We start from the raw sequence: 23,433 nt of genomic DNA, 5'->3' as shown, positions 1-23,433 counted from the left end.
TCAACCAAAAGAAGTTACAAAAGCAATTAACTTTGTAACTCTTCTCCATGTTATAAAGTGTAGGTTACAATTTTAGGTTAAATAAATTATATGTTACACAATTTATTTACCAAACACCTAATACATATTATTCACATAATAATATATATTACTACATTTTAATCTACACTTATTATATTATAAAATAATATAACATTTAAGTATGATTTATCTAAGAGCGTGATATAAGGTGTTGGGGTCATGACTTATTTATCATATTTTGGAAAACCCATATGCTATTTTGAGCTCTACTTCAGATTCAGATGGGTGGTCCTCTTAGATTTGTCTACGAGAAATGTGGTAAAAGTGTAGATTTGATTGAAGTTGGAATTGAGAGCACTTCCTCCTCTGATTCACTCTCGCTTCTCCTTTGTCTTAAAATAAATTTGATTCTCAAAATATAAATTAATATAAGAATATTGTTGGTGACTCTTTCTATTATCTAACACTAATTGTATTTAAAGAAATTAGAAAATCATTGTAAGCTCACTTTGGTAGTGACCTATTTAGTTGTTTACTCGTTCAATTTTTCAAGAAGATGAGAACATATGAAGTTAATGAGATTCTACTATATGCAATTAATAAAACCAAGCGAAGAAAATGAAGTCCCTTCTCATTGAGAAGGCTGTAGTTGAAGGTGGCATCTTTGTATTTATTCTATATGTGATTATCATTAACACCATGTGTTTAGATTTTTTTTATTTCTTTAGTCAACTATAATATTTGCTCTAATTAGTTGATATTTTTTAACATTTAATATATGAATAATTTAATATAATTTAAATGACAAGTGGCAGTGTACGATTTACTATATTTAATATTTTTAAATAATTAATATAAAAAATAAGATTTTAAATTATAAAATATAAAAATATATTAAATTTGTTAAAAGTACTTTATTTTTTCATGTAGTTAGAAAATAAAGTGGAATATTTTATAATATTTATAAATTAGTTGACGATTAAGAATACAATCTGTATATATTTCATAATAGTTTGTTTTATACCGAGTAAGAATTTTATTTAGCTAAGTAGGTAAAAATTAATACATCACTCACAATTCTCATAATTTATCTATTTCCTGCCATATCTATGTTATTGATTTATTAATATATTAGAATTTCTTTGATCTGTTATTGTAAGATTTTGTTCATTACACTTATTGGAATTGTTTCTACAATCAATTTGTCACCTATTTTATTTGCTCCAGCGTTTCTATCATCTAAGGTAAGTGTTTTTTTATTATTATTATTATTCATATTCGGTTAATTCGTTCGTTGTAAAAAGATTAGAAAAACATATATATTACACATTATGTATTCAATTCGTTGTATATATATACGTGTATATTTACATATATTTTTAATAGCTTAAGATTACAATAATAAAACATAGGTAAAAAAAATATAGGTAAAAGTCGGTGGCTTTTGAGTTCTATAAAAGAGAAGGTCTATTGTATAAATTTGGTTCTTACTAATTAGAGAACGACGATCTCTTCCTTCCACTTTGAACTCAAAATTCTCTGTCACTATTGATATCCCGAAAATTGAATTGGAATTGGAATATAGAGAAGTTGAGTCATCGCTCTTTAGTTAGCAAAAAATTACGTGCGAGGCACGTATACTAAATTTATCACAAATTAATTAATCTTATAATCTTAACTTAATCAAACAAGGTTCTAGATATATGAACAATAAATAATCACGTAAAAATTAAAAATAATTATTAGAATAAAGACAATATACACAGTTATATATATGAATCTCATTAATCAAAAATAATTATTCAATATATGAATAATAATTTGTCACGATATATGTTTCCCAATAAAGAAATCCACCTCCTCATAGTCAAAAATAAATAATACATGTAATACATATATTTGTAATAGAGTACCTAAAAAAAATAAAACTTCAGTTACCATAATCGGAAGACGTTTAAGTGAACTAAATAATTACTAAGAAGATCTAAATTACAAAATGAAAATAACATGTCTATATGAGTATGATTTTTTTGCTATATATGAGCATGATTGATCTAAGAGAAAATAGATAAACCTATAAACATATAAATATATTTAATATTAATTTTGACAAAGAAATAATTCAATTATAAACAATTCTAAATATCAGCTTGACAATTTCAACACACTAATTACTCATTAAATAACCATAATGTATACATCATGATAATTTTATTTTATTTAATATCAAATGATAGAGATTATTGAGGTAATTTTCAGCCATGGAAAACACACTATGATCAAAAAGTAATGCTCATTAATTGTATATTTCAAAGAAACTTATATTTTCATGAATGTTCCTAATAAGATATAAACAATAAAGTTGTAAATTAAAAAAAAAAGTAGTAAAGTTTCAATTAATATAAGAAATAGAACAAATTGAAGATTTATACAATACTAGAATTTGAACTCTTAGAGGCCATTAGCGAAGGGGCGAAACTCGTTAGATCCCCTAGTAGAACACTACCTTAATGGTCTGAACACAAAAACTGTAGAAATCAAAATATGAATAAATTAGCATCATCAACAAAAGAAAAATTAAAGGAAAATGACTTAATAATTACGTGACAAATAATTATTAATTGAATTAAAAAGTTAAGATTATAAGATTAATTCAAATTATTGTTCATATATTGATTAATCGCATTAATCAATATATGAACAATAATTTGAATTAATATTATAATAAGAAACTCATATTTCCATGAATGTTCCTAATAAGATATAAATAATAAAGTTGTAAATTAAAAAAAAAAAAAAGTAGCAAAATTTCAGTTAATATAAGAAATAGAACAAATTGAAGATTTATACTGGAATTTGAACTCTTAGAGGCCATTAGCAAAGGGGTGAAACTTGTTAGATCCCCTAGTATAACACTATCTTAATAGTTTGAACACAAAAATTGTAGAAATCAAAATATGAATAAATTAGCATCATCAACAAAGAAAAATTAAAGGGAAATGACTTAATAATTACGTGATAAATAATTATTAATTGAATTAAAAAGTTACGATTATAACATTAATTCAAAGATTAATATAAATAAAAAGTCACTCATGAATTTCTCATAAACCAAAAATTATGTTATATAATATAATATATTCAGTTGAAAAAGAGCTCAAAAGGATCTTCCTTTTTCTTTTAAGGATAGTTAATATATATAATATATAGGTTTTTTTTTTTTTTTGAGAAATAATATATAGCTTTTTCTCACTCTCTAATATGAAATAACAAAAACAAATTGAATTATCCATGTGCGTAGGGCCTACATGAGTCAAAATATCAAAAATTACAAAAAAAATATATAAATTTTTTTGATATTTTTCAAACTTACCATAATTTTCTTTCAATAAATGCTCAAATTTATTCCTTTTTTCTAAGGCCTTCAAAATATGAGCCCAGCCTAAATATATTATATAATAATAATAATTTTAGAGTGTTTAAACTAACATATTTACAAAAGACTAATTTGCCCCCTTAACTTTGACATGTATTAAATTATATCCTCTGAATTTTTAAAGTCGTTAAAAATGCCCTCTAAACTATTGAGATTGTTGGACTTAAGGACTTTTATCTAATTTCATTCAATTTTACAATTTCAATGATTATTTATATACTAAACCATGCTTCACAGATTTTGATATCTACCAAATCATGCCCCTCGAACTTTGACATGTACTAAATCATGGCCCCTATACTTTCATCCATGTTGGACTTTTTTACTAAAATTAGAAAAAAAAGTCTTTAAATCCAACAATCTCAATGGTTCAAGGGGCATTTTTAACGACCTTAAAAGTTCAGAGGTATAATTTGGTACATGTCAAAGTTTAGGGGGCGAAAATCCTAATTAACCTTTACAAAATTGGAGAGTAACTAAGTTGAAAGAATAATATTAAATCTAATAAGAAATTGTATGAGAAAGATGTTTTAAATTAGTTTAAGCAAACAACAATGATCTTCAAAAAAAAACTAAAAACATCAACACTAACAAGATGATTTTTTAAAAAAAGTTTTGATTGGCTTAAAAAATATAATAAAAATAAAATCAAAACAAAACAATTATTTAGAATTATTACTTAAAAAGTATAAATTGACACTTTATTTACAAAAATACCTCTATAAGGTGTAGACAACATTTTTTTACATGATTTTAATAACCGAAATACCACTTACACTATCACTTACACAATTAGACAATAGTTACAGGGTGGTTGCTGCGTGGTTGCGCGGTGGTTGCATCAAACGAAGGTTTCAATTAGACGATGGTTGCATGGTGGTTGCTAGGTGGTTGGCCGAAGGTTGCATCAGACAAAAGTTTCAATTAGACGAAAGTTTCTGGGTGGTTGGTCGAAGGTTGCATCAGAGCAGTGGCGGACCCAGAATTTAAAGTGAAGGGGCGTAAATAAATTTAAAAAGAAAATATAAAGTGTAGTTAGTGGGATTTGAACCTTTACCCTCTAACTTATTTACTAACTACCTTAACCATTACACCAAGGTTACTATTATGACTATAAATATCATCTTTTAATACACATATATGTTGTAACTAATTAAAATACATATACATTTTTTTCTCGATTTTTTTTTCAGGGGGGGCGACTGCCCCCCCTCGCTACAATGTGGGTCCGCCCCTGTATCAGAGGAAGGTTTCAATCAGACGAAATAACTGTTAGCAAAATGTTTATGCAACTGCTGTGAAACATTAAAAATCAGAATAGTGTTTCCAAGTATGTAACTCTATCTACATGTCTCTTTATGATTTAATATGAACAAATTACCATTAGAAATTTGGAAAACAACAAAAATATATCAGGATAAATATTTTACTATAGTATTGATGTAATTTTCTTTAGATTATACTTGAATTGGATTGTTTGAGAACTCCAAATCAACTTTTTGAGATTTGCCTTTTATGGATTTAAAAATTGAAGTCAGGACATTAGTTTTATGCAAATTAACCTGAATTTTCAGTTGAATTTTAGTTTCATAGTAGTTTTTCTACACTTTTTTCTGAATTCGAAACAGCCCATGTTTTGATTAATTCTGGTCGTCTTCTCAGGTGAAGTTGTTGTTGGGTTTTATGCCCAAAATAAAACTCATTTCAATATAATCAGATTTACTTATTAATAAAGATCAGAAATAACATTTTATGTTGCATGGTTCACATGATTATTTACATAATGTATGAATTCTATTTAAGTCCAGAACATATCAATTTGTTAATGATTATAGTGTTGTCAACACAGTGGAATATAATCTTAATTATATGTTCGAAAGTTTATTCCCTGATTTGTCAGTTCACTGGATTTAGACTGACATGATAATCAGCGATAGGTATTCTTACACCTTGGATAAGTGTTATGTCCTTTCCAGGGCATTGGCAAAGTTTACCAGCATCGGATGTATGGAGTATACATCGGAAGGGACCAATATTGAACTTTGATTAGATATATTAAAATTTACCGTAATATCTATTCAATTCAATATCACCTGTTGATCCTAGAGAGAGGAAGAGAGATTGGGGCTGAGAGGGTGCGACTTTTGGGTGGTCCGAGAGAGTGGGGCTGGGTCGAGGGTGTTGCTGCGGGTGGTCGGAGGTGGTGGTGAGGGTGGGCGGTTGGGATGAGAGAGAGAGAGAGAGAGAGAGAGAGAGAGAGAGAGAGAGAGAGAGAGAGAGAGAGAGAGAGATGATGCAGAGAGAAAATGGGTGAATTGTGAGGGGGTATTTTTGGGGTTTTGAAAAAAAAAAAGTCATAGTTTTTTTAGGGTTTAGATTTTTGGTTTAATAATAAAATTTTTTTATTTTTTAAGTATATAAAATCAAAATTCCCTTACACAATAAAGGAGCTGTTCTTTATATTCTACAAATTTCTCAATTTTACAACAGCTGTTGAGACTGCTCTTAGATGAAGCCATCATCATATTCTCGAAAAGTAAGCCTTGGTGCTACTAAAAGAGAAGATACTTATGCATGACAAGTTGTCAAAAGCACTCTGTTACTAAGAAAAGTATACATTGATAATTGCTCATACTTCTCAGCATTCATAAAACAAAGGATTTTATAATTCCCACAACTCGAAATGCTGAGAAAAAGCAAGTACTGGAACTTTTAAATAGAAAAACAGTAATACATGTACTAAGATCATGGTTTCATCCATCTAGTATATCTTTCTAATTTGCTGCCAATGCAAAATCTCCTTTCCTTCAACAGTTTTAAATTGAAAAGATTCTTCATTTCGTAGTCATGTATGCTCTGTACAGCAAATAAACAATACTATTACAAAAAAAAAAAAATTAATAACTTAGGAAATACACTACAGGTACAAACAATCTTATAACAAAGTGAACTTACAAATGAGAAGTAAAACTACACTCCCCCCCTCCCCCTCTGCTCTCTCTCCTTTCTCAACTTGGTTTGAAATAAGGAAAAGAGGAACTAAAACACTACTCATTAGCTATCATCCAATGTCCAGCGTCGGCTGCGCCTTGCTCTACTGAAAATGGTACTAGAAAGACTCCTTCGAGACAGATTCGGTGCAGCACTAGACCGAGAGGATGACCTTCTGAGCCTCCCAAAAAATGAGAAAAAATTGTGAAATGCTCGCCCCACTCGGCCCCTCTCCCTTGACATACTTCCACTAGACTGAAATGCAATCCTCATTGGAGCACCAGAGGTATTGAAACCACCATCCATTTCAGTGTAAACGATAGGAAGCTCGCGCTCAGCGGCTCGCCTACCACCTGTAAACCTCCCAACAGCAAAACCACCACCCGGAAGCCTCCATATTATTAAATCCATAGTTTCTTCATCTCCAACCCCATCAGCAGACTCTGGGGAGTTTCTAGGACACCCATGCACATCAGTGGGCAGTTGATGGCGACACACAGGGCAAGAATTACGGAGTGAAAGCCATGGAAGGATACAGTCTGTGTGGTAGATATGCTTGCAGGGCATCTCTCGAGCTTCTGAATTGAGTTCAAATTCCTCCTTACAAACAGCACAGTGAAGTTCTGTGGATATGTGGTTAGCCACAATCTTTATAATGGGCATGGACTCAATGGCAGCTTTAGATGCTGGAGGATGATCCATTCTCCCCACCCCATTGATCTCTAACTGTGACAATTGATCCAAAAGGCGGTCAAATCCTGAACCCATAAAAAATTCAGAAATGCTGGGAGGTAGGGGCCGCAGACTCGTTCCAACACCATCATCGTAATACAGCTCAAAGTTACTTCGATCAGTACCATTGCTTTGTTCTCTGACGTCGCCTCCGGCCCCACCACCCTCAGCAGTGCCACGAAGGACAATAACAGGGTTAAAAGGCGAGCGGTCACGGCTACTTCTTTGGCTACGGCGCAGCCTTTGGCCATATCTACGACTCTCTGGATTGGGGGCGTGGTCGGGGTACATAGCAGCCGCCAGAAACCGATTATGGTTAGGAGATCTAGTTGGGGTCGGGTTCTGCATTTCTTCAACGAATCCGCCACCGCAATGGGGACAAAGTACGGTATCTTGGACCGGAACCTGAATTCCTACGCTAATGAATTGACTGCATCTATAGCACCAATATGATGTTCGTGCCAAATCCATATACCAAAAATTCCAACCCAATCGGAAATATGAAACCTACATAAAAAATAAATAAAAGTTCGTTAAATTCATAAAATAAGTTTTTACAAACTTTTAACTACTTTAAATCTTTGATACCATTTTCTCAAAATAAATAAATAACTTTGATACCTGATGTATATTGGCAAATCAAAATTTATAATCAAACCATACAAACAAGCACAGCACAGTTTGTGAATTTAACAATAAAAATACATAATTCTAGATAAAATCAGATAACATTTCCCCTATAGAGTGACCTAATCATCTATCAACAAGCCAAACAATTAAACAACACACAAGAAGCTTCTTCTTTATATCTCCACAGCATGCAACACAAACAAATTTCCCAAAATCTACTTCACTAACAAACACAAGTTTTCAACTTTCCATTATCACAAAAACACACTTGTATTCTCAAAACCTTTAATGAATATTTAAGATATTCAATTTCAAACTCCTTGAACATTTACATAACTACTTTAAATAATAAATAAGAGAGCGTACCTCTTCCAATCAACAAGAATGAAGCGAATTGATTAACTATGCAATACTCCTTGCCACAACCTACAAAGTTACATTTAGTACATTATGAATTGTTAAACAAATAAAAAATTCAATAAACTTCACTTTATAACTCAATTCACATAAGAGCCATTAGTCGTACAGCATTGCTCATTGATATAATTCAGTATTGGCTACTAAATTGTACCAATCAAAATAAGTTAGTATGGTTAGTACCAACACCTAAGTCTCAAGTCCTTAAAAACAGAGATGTAGTCTAAATTCCATCTATTTGTTTTAATGTAAATATACATCAAGATATTATACATACCGTGTCATCAATTATATGTGGGTTCAAATATTTGATAATGTTAGAAACTCAAGTCAGATATCAATGGGAATGTACAGTCACAAATTACCGCAGCCCACCTAAATAATTCATATATATATATATATATAAATATATGAGATAGATAGTTGAGAATTGAGATGGTCTTTGAAAAAATTGGATCTAAGAGAGAGATTCAGATTATGCACAATTGCACATGATACATAAACTACACATTTATGTTTTCAATTTTATAATGTTTATGAGATAAATGAATTACAGTTAACAAAAAAATACATTTAGTAAATTGAAATGTATATCATATGCTACCAATACTATTGTATGAAATGACAGAACAGAAAATGAGAAGAAACACCAATGAAAGACATCTATGATTGTGTATTATACAGACAAAACATTTGAAAGATCAACGGAGTGATTCTTAGTCTATCAAAATTACAAAGACAAATCATTTTAAAGATTATCTACATGTTAAAGCATTGCCTTATAATTAAGTACAATTCTATTGTTTGTCACTACAATTATTTATTCTAAATATAAATAAAGTAAGAATCTTTAGAAACCGACATTGACCCTAATTTGAAAGTAAAACTAGCATTACACAGATTAATACATAAGCTTAATCATAATCAGCACGAACCCTACCAAGTGGAGCAACAATTACTCAAATCGAATTTTATCAATTAATTTCCCTCAGATAATTGTTTGTATACCTCTCTGCATATCCATGAGAAAACATTTATAAATTAAATCTAAAATTAAAATTACAATTAATATTTTTTTTTTATAAATAATAAAATACCAGATCGGTGACCAAGAGAAAGAAATGGTGAATTCTACATAGATAAAATATACACAGAGATTTAGAAAGAACGTATTCAGAATTTAAGAAATCAAAAACACCTTGAGCGACGGAGGTCTGAGACTGAGAAGACTTCGGGAGGATCGCCTGCGACGGAGAAGGTGGGATTCGAGGGAGGCTCGGATGGCTGGGAGGCTGAATGAAGAGAAAGAGAAGAGAATAATTTAGGGCGAGAGTCCAGACAATGTTTTTTCTTTTTTTTTTTTGTCTGAAAATTTTAAGAATTCTTTTAAGAGAAATTTAGGGGAGGAGACGAGAATCTCAATTTAATTACAAAAATAACATCTGGTATTTTATTATTCAAAATACGGTGGTTTGTTTTGTTTGGATTTAAAGCTGTAATCAATTTCATTCTCTTTTATCTCTACAAGTGACAACCAACTTTTTTTTTCTTCTTTTTTTTGTTCTTTAATCTTTAAATATAAAACGTCCAGATTCATTATTCTTAAGAGATAAAAACTTTGTCCTTTCTTTTATGAATAGTTTAAAGAACTCATTACATCCCTAATTATTTGAGCTCAATAGTATCATTTTCATATGTGAAAAATATATATTTATGTAATTTTTTAATTTTTTTTTTGTTAACCCAAAAATCTTTTTTGCTAACGTGGATATTAATGTTTGACATGTGGTAAAAATAATGTTGTCACAGAGTTGAATAGACTAGAGTCATAGCAGTGACCTGGGATGGGACCCTAGCCCTAAGCCCAAGTTGATTTTGGGAGCTACAGGATAGAAGTTCAGACTTTAATGACTTGAATCCAACTCACTATCTTTCAGTATTCTGTACCATGAAGACATGGAGCAATCAAATCTAAGTCCCAAGAACTGAAATTAGATAAACCTTCAACCCGGAAGCCAACCTGGGCACATAGGGTTTCACCCCACTCTCTAGGTTGACATTCCCAACTAGGATTTCAATTTCTTGGACCTTCTTAGAGAAAATGAGTCAAACTTTGCATTGGGACATCAAATAAACATATCACGGACATAGTTGAGGCATCAAAATCACATTCGGAGCAAGTTAATTTTTTAGCACCCGAGCACCCAACATCCAGGCTGATAATTTGTCAATCTGCGGGCCTTCCAAGTATCAGATCGACGATTCAACTTTTGCATCTTCTTTGTCTTCAACAAAAACGGGAAATATAGGTGCTTTTGGGGAAGAAACAACACTACTAGACTTATTTATTAAGTAGTGTATGGTTAATTTCACTAGTTTATTTATTAATCATCACGGTATCAGTGAAATTGAGGACTGATAAGGATATTATGTTATTTTAAATTGATCACATGTTGAACATAACTCCTTACCACACTACTAGACTTATTGACCATGTCAATTTAATACTTTGATTTTTGTGATTATGAATGTCTTTTGTTGAGTTAAAAACAATATGATTGTCATAGTTCATTATCAAAGTTTAAATTGGAACGGTATATTGAAATGTTATCAGAGAACTATCATTTTTAAAGTGTCCACAAATGTTTTCCTGTTGTTCAACCCATGAGTCGTTTTCAAACAAAATTATTTTGATATATAATATATATGTATTAAAATTAATGTAGCCCGAGTGAGAAAATGTTAGACTTTTTATTTGGGCTTACATTAAATTTTATTGATTTTATTAAAACTTAGGTTGATTGGATAGTTCTTTATTGTGTTAGCTTATATTGTTGGTGATCAATAGTTAATGAGTTTAGCATCTGTGTGTAAAGTCTAGGTGAAGCAGAAGTGTGATCTTTTCTAGTTAACTGAAGCCTTTTATGAGCAGACCCAGTTCAACTAGGGTTATGTAGCTAAGTCCACTCCCTAACTCTATAAATACATATTGCATGGGCACGTATATGCAGTGCATGATTATCTATGTGATATATTAATGAGAGTTGTGATCTTGGATAAATATAAATTGTTATATCATGAGTAGAATATTTTTATATATATATGACTATATAGTACTACTCACTAATTAAATTTTGCTACGTAAAACACTGTGTAATAGGATTAAATTTCCAACATGGGGTTAGGACCCGGGTTCGGCTCCAGGTTTGGGGTTCGGGTCGAAGTTCGAGGTTCAAAATCTAAGTCGGGGTTCAGGGCCGAGGACAAGTTAGGGTTCAGGGTTCGAGTTGGGGTCTGGTTAGGGTCGAGGTGGCAATGTGGGTTCAGATTTGGGGCCCGAGTTGAGGTTTGGAGTTGGGGCTAGGGCCCGAGTTTGACTTCGAGGCCAAGTTGGGGTTTGGGCTAGGGTATGGGATTGAGATCGGGGTGTGGGGCTAGGGTCGAGGCCCCAATCAGGGTCGGGTTTATGGTGAAAACAAGTATTGTTTTGCATAGCCTATTAATTCAAGTCAATACCAAATATAATATTGTATTAAGTAATACTATACAGTACAGTACATCCCAATAAAATACTTATACAATACAACGTGATATAGTGTACTAAACGAGTCTTAAAAAAAATTAAAACAATCACGAGAGCAATTATATTGCCAAGTTAATTAATATTACAAGAATCTTTTACGTGATATGACCATTAAAAACCAAAATCTACATCAGTTTCAACTTTCAATAATAGGGAAAAATAAGCAACAATAAAATAAAAATTGTGTCAACATCGTAATAGGATTGGAAACATAAGTAAATTTTATAAGTCAACATTTTCAGTATGAGCATGAGTTGAAGTACATCAGAGGTTATTTTATCCCAAATATTTAAATCAATGAGTTATATTATTATTACTTGGTCTATTCATTACACACTGCCGGCTCAAGCTTTGGGCAGCTTGGGCTATTGCACAAGACTTCCCATTTTTTTATAGGAAAAGTTTTTTTTGTTATTATAAATACATTAAAAAATTTATATTTAAAAATTTAAAAAAAATATCTTTAATAAGATGCTCAAGCGAATACAGAGTTGGGAAGGTCATCTATTATCAAAGGCTGGTCGTGAGGTTTTGCTCAAAACAGTGGCTCAAGCGTTGCCAACCTATGCGATGTCTGTGTTTCTTCTTCCGGTTAAGACTGTTTCACACCTTGAGAGCTTAATGTCAAAGTATTGGTGGGGGTCCTCTAATAATAAAACAAAAGGTGTCAGTTGGTTTAGTTGGCGACTTTGTAGAAGCAAGAATTCAGGTGGGATTGGCTTTCGTAATTTGCGGGATTATAATCTTTCCTTGTTAGGAAAGCAGGGATGGCGCCTTCTTTTGTATGAAGATTCTCTTGTGGGACGTATTTACAAGGCCCGATACTTTCCAAATGGTAATTTTCTTTCAGCTGAGATAGGTCTGAACCCAAGTTTTATTTGGTGGAGTGTGTTTGAATCACAACGACTGGTTCGTGATGGTGCTAGAAGGAGAATCGGGTCTGGTGTGTCTACCCCTGTGCTTAATGTCCCTTGGTTGGTTTCTGATGAGAACCCTTGTGTCATTTCTAGACATCCTGGGTTGGCCCATAGCACGGTCTCGCAGTTGATGCACATCGATCGTAAGCAATGGGATCTTGAGGTCTTGCATGATTTGTTTGAGGCAAGGGATATCGAGTTGATAATGCAGGTTCCTCTAAGTGATAATGTTAATGTTGATTCTTGGTTTTGGGGTAAAGAGTCGAATGGGTTTTACTCGGTTAAGAGCTCCTACCGCTATCTTCAAGAACTGAAAGGTGAATGGGGTGTTTAGTTGGAGTCTGACTTATGGAAGGTTCTCTGGAAAGTTAAAGTCCTCCCCCCCCCCCCCCCAAAGGTTCTTCACTTCGCTTGGAAAGCTATCTCGGGGGGTCTCCCAACTCGTATCCAATTGCGTACAAAACATGTTCTTGTGGATCCTCGCTGTATGTTTTGTAATTCTGATGAAGAAACCATTTTTCATGTCTTGGTTGGCTGCCATTTTGCTCAATCATGTTGGCATAGGTCGGGTGTGGGATTACATTTCTCTGCAGAATCTACCTTCGCCGATTGGTTTAAGGCATTTCTATCAGGGGGTAGAGTGGCTTTGGTGGATGAGCTCTTGATGGTAGCATGGGGTATTTGGAAAGCTCGAAATGAGCTTCTTTGGCAGGGTCATTCTTCTCAGGCTGCAGATGTGGTTCGGGTGGCAAGGTCGTGTCATTCTAGTTGGCTGTTGGCTCAAGAGAACAAGTTTGAACCGCTGTTGTTTGATGCTACTGTTGTTGGTAGCAGTGTTTGTTGGGTAAGGCCGCCTCCTGGAAAGCTGAAGATCAACACGGATGGGGCGATTTTTGAGGCAACAGCTCAATATGGTACGGGCATGGTCATTAGGGATTGTCAGGGGAAGTTAATCGAAGCTAGTTCCTCTTTGCATTCTGGGGCTTGTCAGCCGGCTGTGGCTGAAGTATTGAGCGTCAAGGAGGCCCTTAATTGGTTAAGTCGAAGAATTTGTCCAATGGGATAGTTGAGACAGATTGTATTGCTGTTGTTCAAGCTCTTAATAGCTCGGTTGCTCTTCCATCAGTTTTTGGTTTGTTTGTTCAGGAGTGTCAATTGATTCTTTCTTCTTTACATAATGTTTCTATTTGTCATGTTAAACGATCTGCTAACAAAGCCGCACATTGTGTTGCTTGCGGTGCTTATTTTTAGTCTGATAGTCTTTTTACTGAGAGCAATGTTCCACATGCTCTTCAGTCTATTGTGATAGCGGATATTGCTGTTTAATGAATTATTTTGGTTCAAAAAAAAATATCTTTAAAAAAAGAAAAGAAATAAAAAATTAGCAATGGAAGTTTTAATGTACATAATTTTTATTTTACAAAATGTCCAATTTTAATCTTTTGCACAAGGCCTCTAAAAATTTTGGGCCGGCCCATTTACACAACTTCAGTAAGTCAAAAGCCAATGAGGTTAGTTGAGGTGGAAGTTTGAAGTTATAAACTTGATCTCATATTTCTAATTTATTATGTGCATAATTCTACTAAAAATTAGTTTAAAACAAAAATTGTGAAAAGGCTGAAAGTAAAAAAGAAAGAAAAAATATTAGATTAATATATCAAAGATAGATCTATGGTAGGAATTCTTAAGTAGATAGCAAGTTTAGACTCTTTTGATTCTTTCAGCTTAGCTGTCTCTTTTCTTTTCTCTGACATTAGTATGGAAAGCAAAATAGAATATACAAGTAATAAGATTCATGGTTCCAATCTCATTGTTAAGTGGAGTTTATAAATAAATGAGAAACAGTGTTCTCAATTTATGATGAATATTACTGTAGAAAGAGAGAGAGAGCTGAAAGAAAGGGCACTTAACTTTAATCAATCGGCTGAGCTTGCCAAGGCCATTGCAACAAAAAATCTGAGTCTCATCTTTCCTTGCCGCATTTGCTTGTATGGTTACCCGAGACTTTTGAACGAACACTGCCCCGTCACACTCAGGACATCTGCACACACATACCACACAATATGGATCCTTATTAGGCTTGCTATATTGAGTCTTAATGTTATGAATTTGAGCAAAGAAAACAATTGTATGGTAAAGAGCTATGAAATAAAAAGAGCAAAGGATAACTTTTCATAGGTATCTTTTCGGGAGAAGAGGATAGGGAAAGCAGTTCCAAGTAGAGCCACAGCAGCTGCTCCAGCAATCAAGGAAGCTGTGCCATCGGCTGATACATCTCCGACCACAATTAGAGGTCTTGTCTTCGTCTTGTTCTCACTTAGGTTCCAAGAAAGAGCTGTGGACCTTGCTGGTGGTATTGTTGATGGACTGCAGACACCATACAGAGAAGAAGAGCTTCTTGGTTTTGCTTGAAAGATAATCTGCATAGAAGACATTGAAAATGAAAATGAAAATGCAACAAGTGATCAATTTCTCCTGAAAGAAAAAAGCTTCAATTCAATGAATAATAGAGAATCATGATCTGTTTTTGAATAAAAATCTTCCCAGTTAGATTTTTGCATCAGCTCTGCATCCAGATATTTATAATTATAATTAGCAAGTGAATGCACCATTTTCAATGTTTGAGTTCCTCTCATCACGAGTGAAACTTGTTTATTGAAAATTAGCAAGTCATAAACAGCAAGACACACTCAACATTACGGTTAAGAACAGAAAACATACATGTTTATGGGGTCCCAAAATCGCAAATCTGCATGTTTTGTCAATGTAAGCTGAATAGTATCACATTCCGCAAGCTCACAATATTCGTAAATCAATACAGTATTCCCAAGATTTCATGGTCAAATGCGTGCTAACATATAAGATGAGGACTTGATCATATTCTCGAAAAGTATGCCTTAGTGCTGCTAAAAGAGAAGATCAGACCATCCACAACCGCATAATGTTTGAGGAACTAGCTTATTGGAAACCAAAAATACAATAACAAGGGTACATTTAGACAATATTCTTACACTATTTATGCATGACAAGTTGTAAAAAAAAGTGTACATTGTTAAGCACTCTAATAAGAAGAAAACTACAGATTGATAATTTCTCATCGAAATCCCGAGAGAAAGCAGGTAATGGAACTTTTTAATAGAAAAACGTAATACAAGTACTAAGATAATGGTTACATCCCTCTAGTATATCTTTCTAATTTGCTGCCAGTGCAGAATGTCCTATTCTTCAACAGAATTACAGTAGTTGTATGCTATGCACAGCAAATAAAATAAACAATACAATTACAATATACAAAAAATAAAAAATGATAACTTAAGAAATGCACTACAAATACAACAATCTTATCTTAGTAAGAAAGTGAGCCTACAAATTGAGAAGTAAAAATGCACTCTTCCCCTCTTTCTCAACTTGGTTTCAAAGAAGGAAAAGAGGAACTAAAACACTCCTCATTAGCTATCCAATGTCCAGCGTCGGCTGCGACTTGTTCTACTGAAAATGGTACTAGAAAGACTCCTTCGAGTCGGATTCGGTTCAGCACCAGACCGAGAGGATGACCTTCTGAGCCTCCCAAAAAATGAGAAAAAATTGTGAAATGCTCGTCCCACTCGGCCCCTCTCCCTTGACATACTTCCACTAGACTGAAATGCAATCCTCATTGGAGCACCAGAGGTATTGAAACCACCATCCATTTCAGTGTAAACGACAGGAAGCTCGCGCTCCGCGGCTCGCCTACCACCTGTAAACCTCCCAACAGCAAATCCACCACCCGGAAGCCTCCATATTGTTAAACCAATAGTTTCTTCATCCTCAACCCCATCAGCAGACTCTGGGGAGTTTCTGCGACACCCATGCACATCAGTGGGCAGTTGATAGCGACACACAGGGCAAGAATTACGAAGCGAAAGCCACGGAAGGATACAGTCCGTGTGGTAGATGTGCTTGCAGGGCATCTCTCGAGCTTCTGAATTGAGTTCAAATTCCTCCTTGCAAACAGCACAGTGTAGTTCTGTGGAAACGTGGTTAGCTACAATCTTTATAATGGGCAAGGACTCAATGGCCGCTTTGGACGCTGGAGGATGATCCATTCTCCCAACCCCATTGATCTCTAATTGTGACAATTGATCCAAGAGGCGGTCAAATCCTGAACCCATAAAAAATTCAGAAATGCTAGGAGGTAGGGGCTGAAGACTCGTTCCAATACCATCATCGTAATACAGCTCAAAGTTACTTCGATCAGTACCGTTGCTTTGTTCTCTGTCATCACCGCCACCCGCACCACCATCGGCGGTGCCACGAAGGACAATAACAGGGTTAAAAGGCGAGCGGTCACGGCTACTTCTTTGGCTACGGCGGAGCCTTTGGCCATAACTACGAATCTCTGGATTAGGGGCATGGTCGAGGTACATAGCAGCCGCCGGAAACTGATTACGGATAGGAGATCTAGTTGGGGTCGGATTCTGCATTTCTTCAACGAATCCGCCACCACAATGGGGGCAAAGTACGTTATCTTGGACCGGAACCCGAGTTCCTACGCTAATGAATCGACTGCATCTATAGCACCAATATGATGTTCCAGCAAAATCCATATACCAGAAATTCCAACCCAATTGGAAATATTAAACCTACATTAAATAAAAAAAAGAAATATAAGTTTGTGAAATTCATAATATAAGTTTGTACAAACTTTTAACTAGTTTAAATCTTTGATACCTAATCAATATTGGCAAATAAAAATTTATAATCAAACCAAACAAACAAGCACATCACAATTTATGAATTTAACAAAAAAAAAAAATACATAATTCTAGATAAAATCAGAAAACATTTTCCCTATAATAGTGACCAAATCATCTATCAACAAGCCAAACAATTAAACAACACATATTAAGATTATGCACATGATACATAAACTATACATTTATGTTTTCAATTTTATAATGTTTATGAGATAAATGAAATACAGATAACAAACAAATCACTTAGTATATTAATATGTATATCATATGCTACTAATACTATTGTATGAAATGACAGAATAGAAAATGAGAAGAAACACCAATGAAAGACATCTATGCTTGTGTATTATACAGACAAATCATTTGAAAGATCAATGGAGTGATTCTTAGTCTATCAAAATTACAAAGACAAATCAATTTAAAGATTATCTACAAGTTACAGCATTGCCTTATAATTAATTACAATTCTATTGTTTGTCACTACAATGATTTATTCTAAATAGAAATAAAATTAAGAATCTTTAGAAACCGATAGTGATCCTAATTTAATAGTAAAACTAGCATTACACAGATTAATAAATAAGCTTAATCATAATCAGCTCGAACCCTAGCTGGTGGAGCATAAATTACTCAAATCAAAATTTTCTCAATTAGTTTCCCTCAAATAATCGTATGTATACCTCTCTGCAAATCCATGAAAAAACATTTATAAATCAAATCTAAAATTAAAATTCTATTGTTTGTCACTACAATGATTTATTCTAAATAGAAATAAAATTAAGAATCTTTAGAAACCGATAGTGATCCTAATTTGATAGTAAAACTAGCATTACACAGATTAATACATAAGCTTAATCATAATCAGCTCGAACCCTAGCTGGTGGAGCAGCAATTACTCAAATCAAAATTTTCTCAATTAGTTTCCCTCAAATAATCGTATGTATACCTCTTTGCATATCCATGAAAAAACATTTATAAATCAAATCTAAAATTAAAATTACAATTAATTTCTTTTTTTATAAATAATCAAATACCAGATCGGTGACCAAGAGAAAGAAATGGTGACTTCTAGATAGATAAAATATACACACAGATTTAGAAAGAACGTATTCAGAAATTAACAAAAAAAAAAAAGACCTTTGAGCGATTGATAACACAGATGCGACGAAGGTAGGATCCGACGGAGGCTCGGATGGCTGGAATTCGACGGAGGCTCGGATGGCTGGGGAGAAGAAAAGACGAGAAGACTTTTTTTTTTTTTTTTTGAAATGAAGAGGAAGCGAAGACTTTAGCCTTCAGGGCGAGACAATGTTTCTTTTCTACTGAAATTTGGAAATTTTATTCTATTTTTTATCCATCATCAAGTTTAGTAAGTTTTTTAAGCAAATTTTTGGATTATTATGCTACTTAACTTTTTAGACAGTGTTAAAAATTGGTCTTTCTAAGTTTTATCAATCCCACGTAAAAAAAAATAAAATGATGACATGATTATTTAACTTATTATTATATCAGTGTCATATTAGCGTTACACACGTTGTTAATTTAAAAAAATAGTTTAAAATTTTTTAATTTAATTTTACATCGTTATGACAATTGGATAAACAGTCATGTCATTATTTTATTTGTCACGTGTAATAAAATTTGACAGAATGTTTAATTTACAATACTGTGAATAGTTCATGAACCATTTGTAACGGACTTAAAAATTTAAAAGCACAATAATATATATATATATATATATATATATATATATATTATAGTTTAGAAGCAAAAATCCCAAATAACCTTTTTACTATTGTTACTATTATTTTTGAATGAAAATGTAAGCTTCATTAACAACTCAAATAAGCCATGAAATTCAAAGAGAGTTGAATTCTCAATATAAATACAACTACTAGAACCTTTCGCATGATAATGAGTAGTGCTGTAAATATGGGCCGGACTTTTTGACACGACACGAAACCGGCACGAGTCTGAGAGGCACGAGCACGATCTGACACGAAAAAATATGGGCTTGAGCACGACACGGTACGATGCTACAAATTAGCACGACACGACACAAAAAAAATGGGCTTAAGCACGACACGGCACGACAAGCCCGAAAGCACAACAAACAAGCACGAATACAAAAGCTCAAAAATTACAACACACAAATAAATATGATTTTTTAATTTTGTACTTCATAATTATATATTTTGATATTAATATACATATTTTTATTTTAAAAAATAATTTTCACTAAAATTTATTTATATGCAACACTATTTATATGTATACTTTTTAAAAAATGTTAATATTATAAATATATTGTACATATATGTTATAAATTATATTATAATACAAACATATTAATGATATATCAAATAAAATAAAAGCTGAAGCCCATATCTTTTTCTTAACTTGCTCCCTCTATTTTGCTCTTCTAACTCTCTTCTTAACTTGCTCTATGCTCTTCTCTCATTTTTTTTTATCTCAGGTGAGGCATTACTGTTTCGGGCTCCTTTATTGTAGGTGGTGAACATGGCGCGTTAAAAAAAAATTCTATTAGTCAGTCTAACTTGCTCCATCTATTTTGCTCTTCTCACTCTCTTCTTAACTTGCTCTATGCTCCTCTCTCATTTTTTTTTATCTCAGGTGAGGCATTACTGTTTCGGGCTCCTTCATTGTAGGTGGTGAACATGGCCCGTTAAAAAAAATCTATTAGTCAGTCTAACAAAGCCCGTTTAAAGCACGATGTGGGCCCGGGCCCGACACAATTTTTTCGTGCCCATGGGCGGGGCTGGGCTTGACCAATGGAAATATGGGCCAGCACGGCACGACCCATAATTCTATACGGGCCAGCACGGCACGGCCCATACTTTTCGGGCTTTTTGAAAACGGGCTGGGCTGGGCCGTGCCAGCACGAATTTACAGCTCTGATAATGAGCTTCTTTATTAATAGATAGCTTAACAAATTTATAGAAGCATTATTTAAAGATGAAAACAACACTTTTCAACCTTGCACCAGCATTCCAAACATGGAGGACATCAAAACTGAGCTAGCCACGGCTTGCACAGCAACTAGATAGTCCGATTCAACCACGACATTAGACCAGTCTTTACACTTAATCTAACTAATTGCTCTTTCACACTAATAGCCTCAACAACTTTAAGTTGCAGATCGTCATACTTTCCCAAAGTGAAAGTCTCAATCAGTCCGCCATCATGTCCCCGAGTTATGCCTCCAATACAAAAACAATTTGCAGCCGCAAAAATGGACACATTCAACCTTGATCATGTTTAAAGGCGGTTCAAATTAGTATTCCACCCCATTGAAATTGGACACATTCAAAAACAGTGCTTTCTTTTTTTTTTTTTCTATAGCACTTTTCCATTGATCAAGAACCATTCATGTCGATCAAATCACTCTATCGCTGAACAAATTTTACCCCTCCAAACCACATCATTTCTAGCTTTTCAGATTTCCCAACCAACCATAGCATCCTCTGTCATAACTGAGCTAGAATCTCGACTATCAATTTTCTTATACCAACTGAAAAAAATCAACAAAAGAACCTGCCATATCCACACACGACGTGCTCCAGCATGCTTGTGCAAATGGACACCCTACTAACACATGAAAAATAGACTCCTCGACTTGATTACAAAAAGAACAACTCAAATCGACATATACATGCTTAGTCTGAAGCTATTATTTTGCAGGAAGACAACTAGAGAAACATCACCAAAGAAAATGCTAAACTTTAGGTAGACATGACATTGCGAGACAGATTTCCAAACACCGATATCAGCTTCCTCAAACCACTGGCCATTGATTACTTGGAGATATCTATATGCACTTTTAAAGTATAAGTGCATGAGGACTCAAAACACCATTCAAAGTTGTAGAGCCACTTAAAGGAATTTTCAAACTTAAATCTCTGTCACGAGCTTCAAATAAATCATTTATAAGATTAATATTCCAAGCTCTACTCCCCACCACCATCAAATAAACCACAAAATTATCCTCCGATCCAAGATCATGAGAAGATACAAAATTATCATTCGATCCAAGGATTTAGAAGAATTACTCTAAATATAAATTTTAATTTAATATTTATAAAATTATACTTAGGAAGATCTGAAAAATAAAATTTATTTTCCATCCTTAGTATTAATTTTCCAATAAATATTATGAAAATTACTTAATTTAAGTTGGTCTAAAATTAATTAAAATTAATTTTCAACTCAAATTTAATTTTTTACAAATATATATAATTGAATTTAAAATTCAATGTATTAAGAAGTATATTTTTAAAATTACATTAAAATAAAACAAAATAAAACTGAAAAACATATTCTAATTTATGTTGGTCTAAAATTAAATAAATTAATTTTCAACATAAATATAATTTTCCTATTTAATTAAATCTCTAAAGAAAAATATCAAATATTTATGTGTCTAGAATAAAATCAACTTAAATATTAATTTTGTTATTTAATTAAATATATATAGAAAAATACCAAAAAATCTACTTAGAAAACAACTATCTAGATAATTCATAAACTAATTTCTAATTTTTTAATTAAAATATAATATATTTTAGTGTATTTATTTTAATAAATCATTAATAAAAAATTACTTGATTTAAGTTGATCTAAATTTAATTAAAATTAATTTTTCAACTTAATTTAATTTTCAAAATTGAAAAATTTAGAAATATATACATTAAAAATAATGCAACTTGAAATTTAAGTGGGAAATGATTATTAAAATAAATAAAATATACTCTAAAAATTATTTTAATTTAAGTTGATCTGAAGTTGAAAATTTTCCAGCTTAAATATAATTTTCTATTTAATTAAATTCATTAAAATGGAAGTAATTAAGTATCTATAATAAAATTAACTTAATTATTAATTCTAATTTGATATCTAAGAAAAATAATCTAATTTAAGTTGGTCCAAAATTAATTGATAAATTAATTTTCAACTTAAATATATTTTTTAATTTAATTAAATTTCATAAAATAGAAACAAATAATTAAGTATCTTGAATAAAATCATCCTAATTATTAATTTTATTTAAGTTCTAAGATAAATATTCTAATTTTAAGTTGGTCTAAAATTAATTAACAAATTAATTTTTAACTTAAATATATTTTTCTACTTAATTAAATATTAAAAAATATAAATTAGTTACTAGAAATTATTATCAAGAATCTTTTCTTTAAACTAAGTGTGTTTTTCTAAATTAATTTTAAAATAATCCAATGAAAAATTAATTCCATTTATTTTAAAATTAATTATGTTGCTAATTCAATTTAATTAGGTTAAACTAGTATAATTAGCTTAATACAATTATTTAAATAAGACAAATGGACATTCACAATTGGGATTTCATGTGAGGGAGGGTTGAGTCCAGTATGTCGTACCCACTACTAATGGTCCCCTAACTCTCACACAATGCACAAAGAAGAGAAATTTAACCTTAAATTAAATAATTGTTATTCATTGAATAAGCCCAATACTAATCGAGCCTAAATAAAACTATCAAAAGTGATATTTTATTTTAGCAACCTAGTCCATTTATCTATCTAGAAATAAATGGGTCTCCTATATGCATCTAAGCCCAAAAGCAAACATATAGGCTCACTCAAGTCAAATTGATTTGGATAAACCCTATCATATTTCTAAGTTTACACAGATAAAAGAAATACAAAATTTACCTATTATAAATTATTTATAAAATCAATTGACAATTGGACTATGATTAAAATCAGATTATTAAATCTGTCAACAAGTTAATCAAAGCAATTTAGATCAAATAAATAATAGGTTTGTTAAAAACAGTTTTTGAATAAACAATTAAATAAAACAAACAATATCCATGTAACAAATTATGAATTAAGATATTTATATAATTGAATTATTATTTTAACTAACCAATTATTTTGAAAATTTGTGGTTGTTAAAAAACAACCTCAAATA

At 32.3% G+C, this 23,433-nt stretch overlaps 5 protein-coding genes across 8 annotated transcripts; 2 read left to right on the top strand and 3 right to left on the bottom strand.

The window, feature by feature from the left end:
* Positions 1-6,271: 6,271 nt before the first annotated feature.
* LOC115697723 (probable E3 ubiquitin-protein ligase RHC2A) lies at positions 6,272-9,833 on the bottom strand. 4 transcript variants are annotated; one of them, XR_009683469.1, is made up of 5 exons: positions 9,426-9,833; positions 9,168-9,239; positions 8,177-8,236; positions 6,413-7,687; positions 6,272-6,313 (listed from the first exon to the last, which is right to left on the bottom strand). XR_009683469.1 is itself a non-coding variant. In XM_030624831.2 (4 exons), exon 4 carries the CDS (start codon positions 7,649-7,651, stop codon positions 6,512-6,514), a length of 1,140 nt encoding a protein of 379 aa, XP_030480691.1. In that variant the 5' UTR covers positions 7,652-7,687; positions 8,177-8,236; positions 9,168-9,239; positions 9,426-9,833; the 3' UTR covers positions 6,272-6,511. The 4 variants fall into 4 exon arrangements, 2 of the variants coding, with proteins under 2 accessions (XP_030480691.1, XP_030480690.1); XR_004007984.2 differs by lacking the exon at positions 9,168-9,239; XM_030624831.2 differs by having other exon boundaries at positions 6,272-7,687.
* A 2,448-nt stretch (positions 9,834-12,281) lies between these two features.
* LOC115696271 (uncharacterized mitochondrial protein AtMg00310-like) lies at positions 12,282-13,061 on the top strand. The gene has a single exon (XM_030623181.1). The coding sequence runs from the start codon at positions 12,282-12,284 to the stop codon at positions 13,059-13,061; it is 780 nt and encodes a 259-aa protein (XP_030479041.1).
* A 153-nt stretch (positions 13,062-13,214) lies between these two features.
* On the top strand, positions 13,215-13,793 carry LOC133039635 (uncharacterized). The gene has a single exon (XM_061118539.1). It carries the CDS (start codon positions 13,215-13,217, stop codon positions 13,791-13,793), a length of 579 nt encoding a protein of 192 aa, XP_060974522.1.
* Positions 13,794-14,480: 687 nt separating this feature from the next.
* LOC115696272 (uncharacterized) lies at positions 14,481-15,431 on the bottom strand. The gene is made up of 2 exons (XM_030623182.2): positions 14,897-15,431; positions 14,481-14,768 (listed from the first exon to the last, which is right to left on the bottom strand). Exons 1-2 carry the CDS (start codon positions 15,160-15,162, stop codon positions 14,552-14,554), a joined length of 483 nt encoding a protein of 160 aa, XP_030479042.2. The 5' UTR covers positions 15,163-15,431; the 3' UTR covers positions 14,481-14,551.
* A 379-nt stretch (positions 15,432-15,810) lies between these two features.
* Positions 15,811-18,807, bottom strand: LOC115697920 (probable E3 ubiquitin-protein ligase RHC2A). The gene is made up of 2 exons (XM_030625094.2): positions 18,601-18,807; positions 15,811-17,349 (listed from the first exon to the last, which is right to left on the bottom strand). Exon 2 carries the CDS (start codon positions 17,311-17,313, stop codon positions 16,177-16,179), a length of 1,137 nt encoding a protein of 378 aa, XP_030480954.1. The 5' UTR covers positions 17,314-17,349; positions 18,601-18,807; the 3' UTR covers positions 15,811-16,176.
* Between the last annotated feature and the right edge of the window lie 4,626 nt (positions 18,808-23,433).

The sequence above is a fragment of the Cannabis sativa genome, chromosome 7, assembly GCF_029168945.1.
Source record: "Cannabis sativa cultivar Pink pepper isolate KNU-18-1 chromosome 7, ASM2916894v1, whole genome shotgun sequence".
Lineage (NCBI taxonomy): Eukaryota > Viridiplantae > Streptophyta > Magnoliopsida > Rosales > Cannabaceae > Cannabis > Cannabis sativa.
The sequence above is the reverse complement of the archived record's forward strand: the minus strand, read 5'-3'. Positions and strand labels throughout refer to the sequence as shown.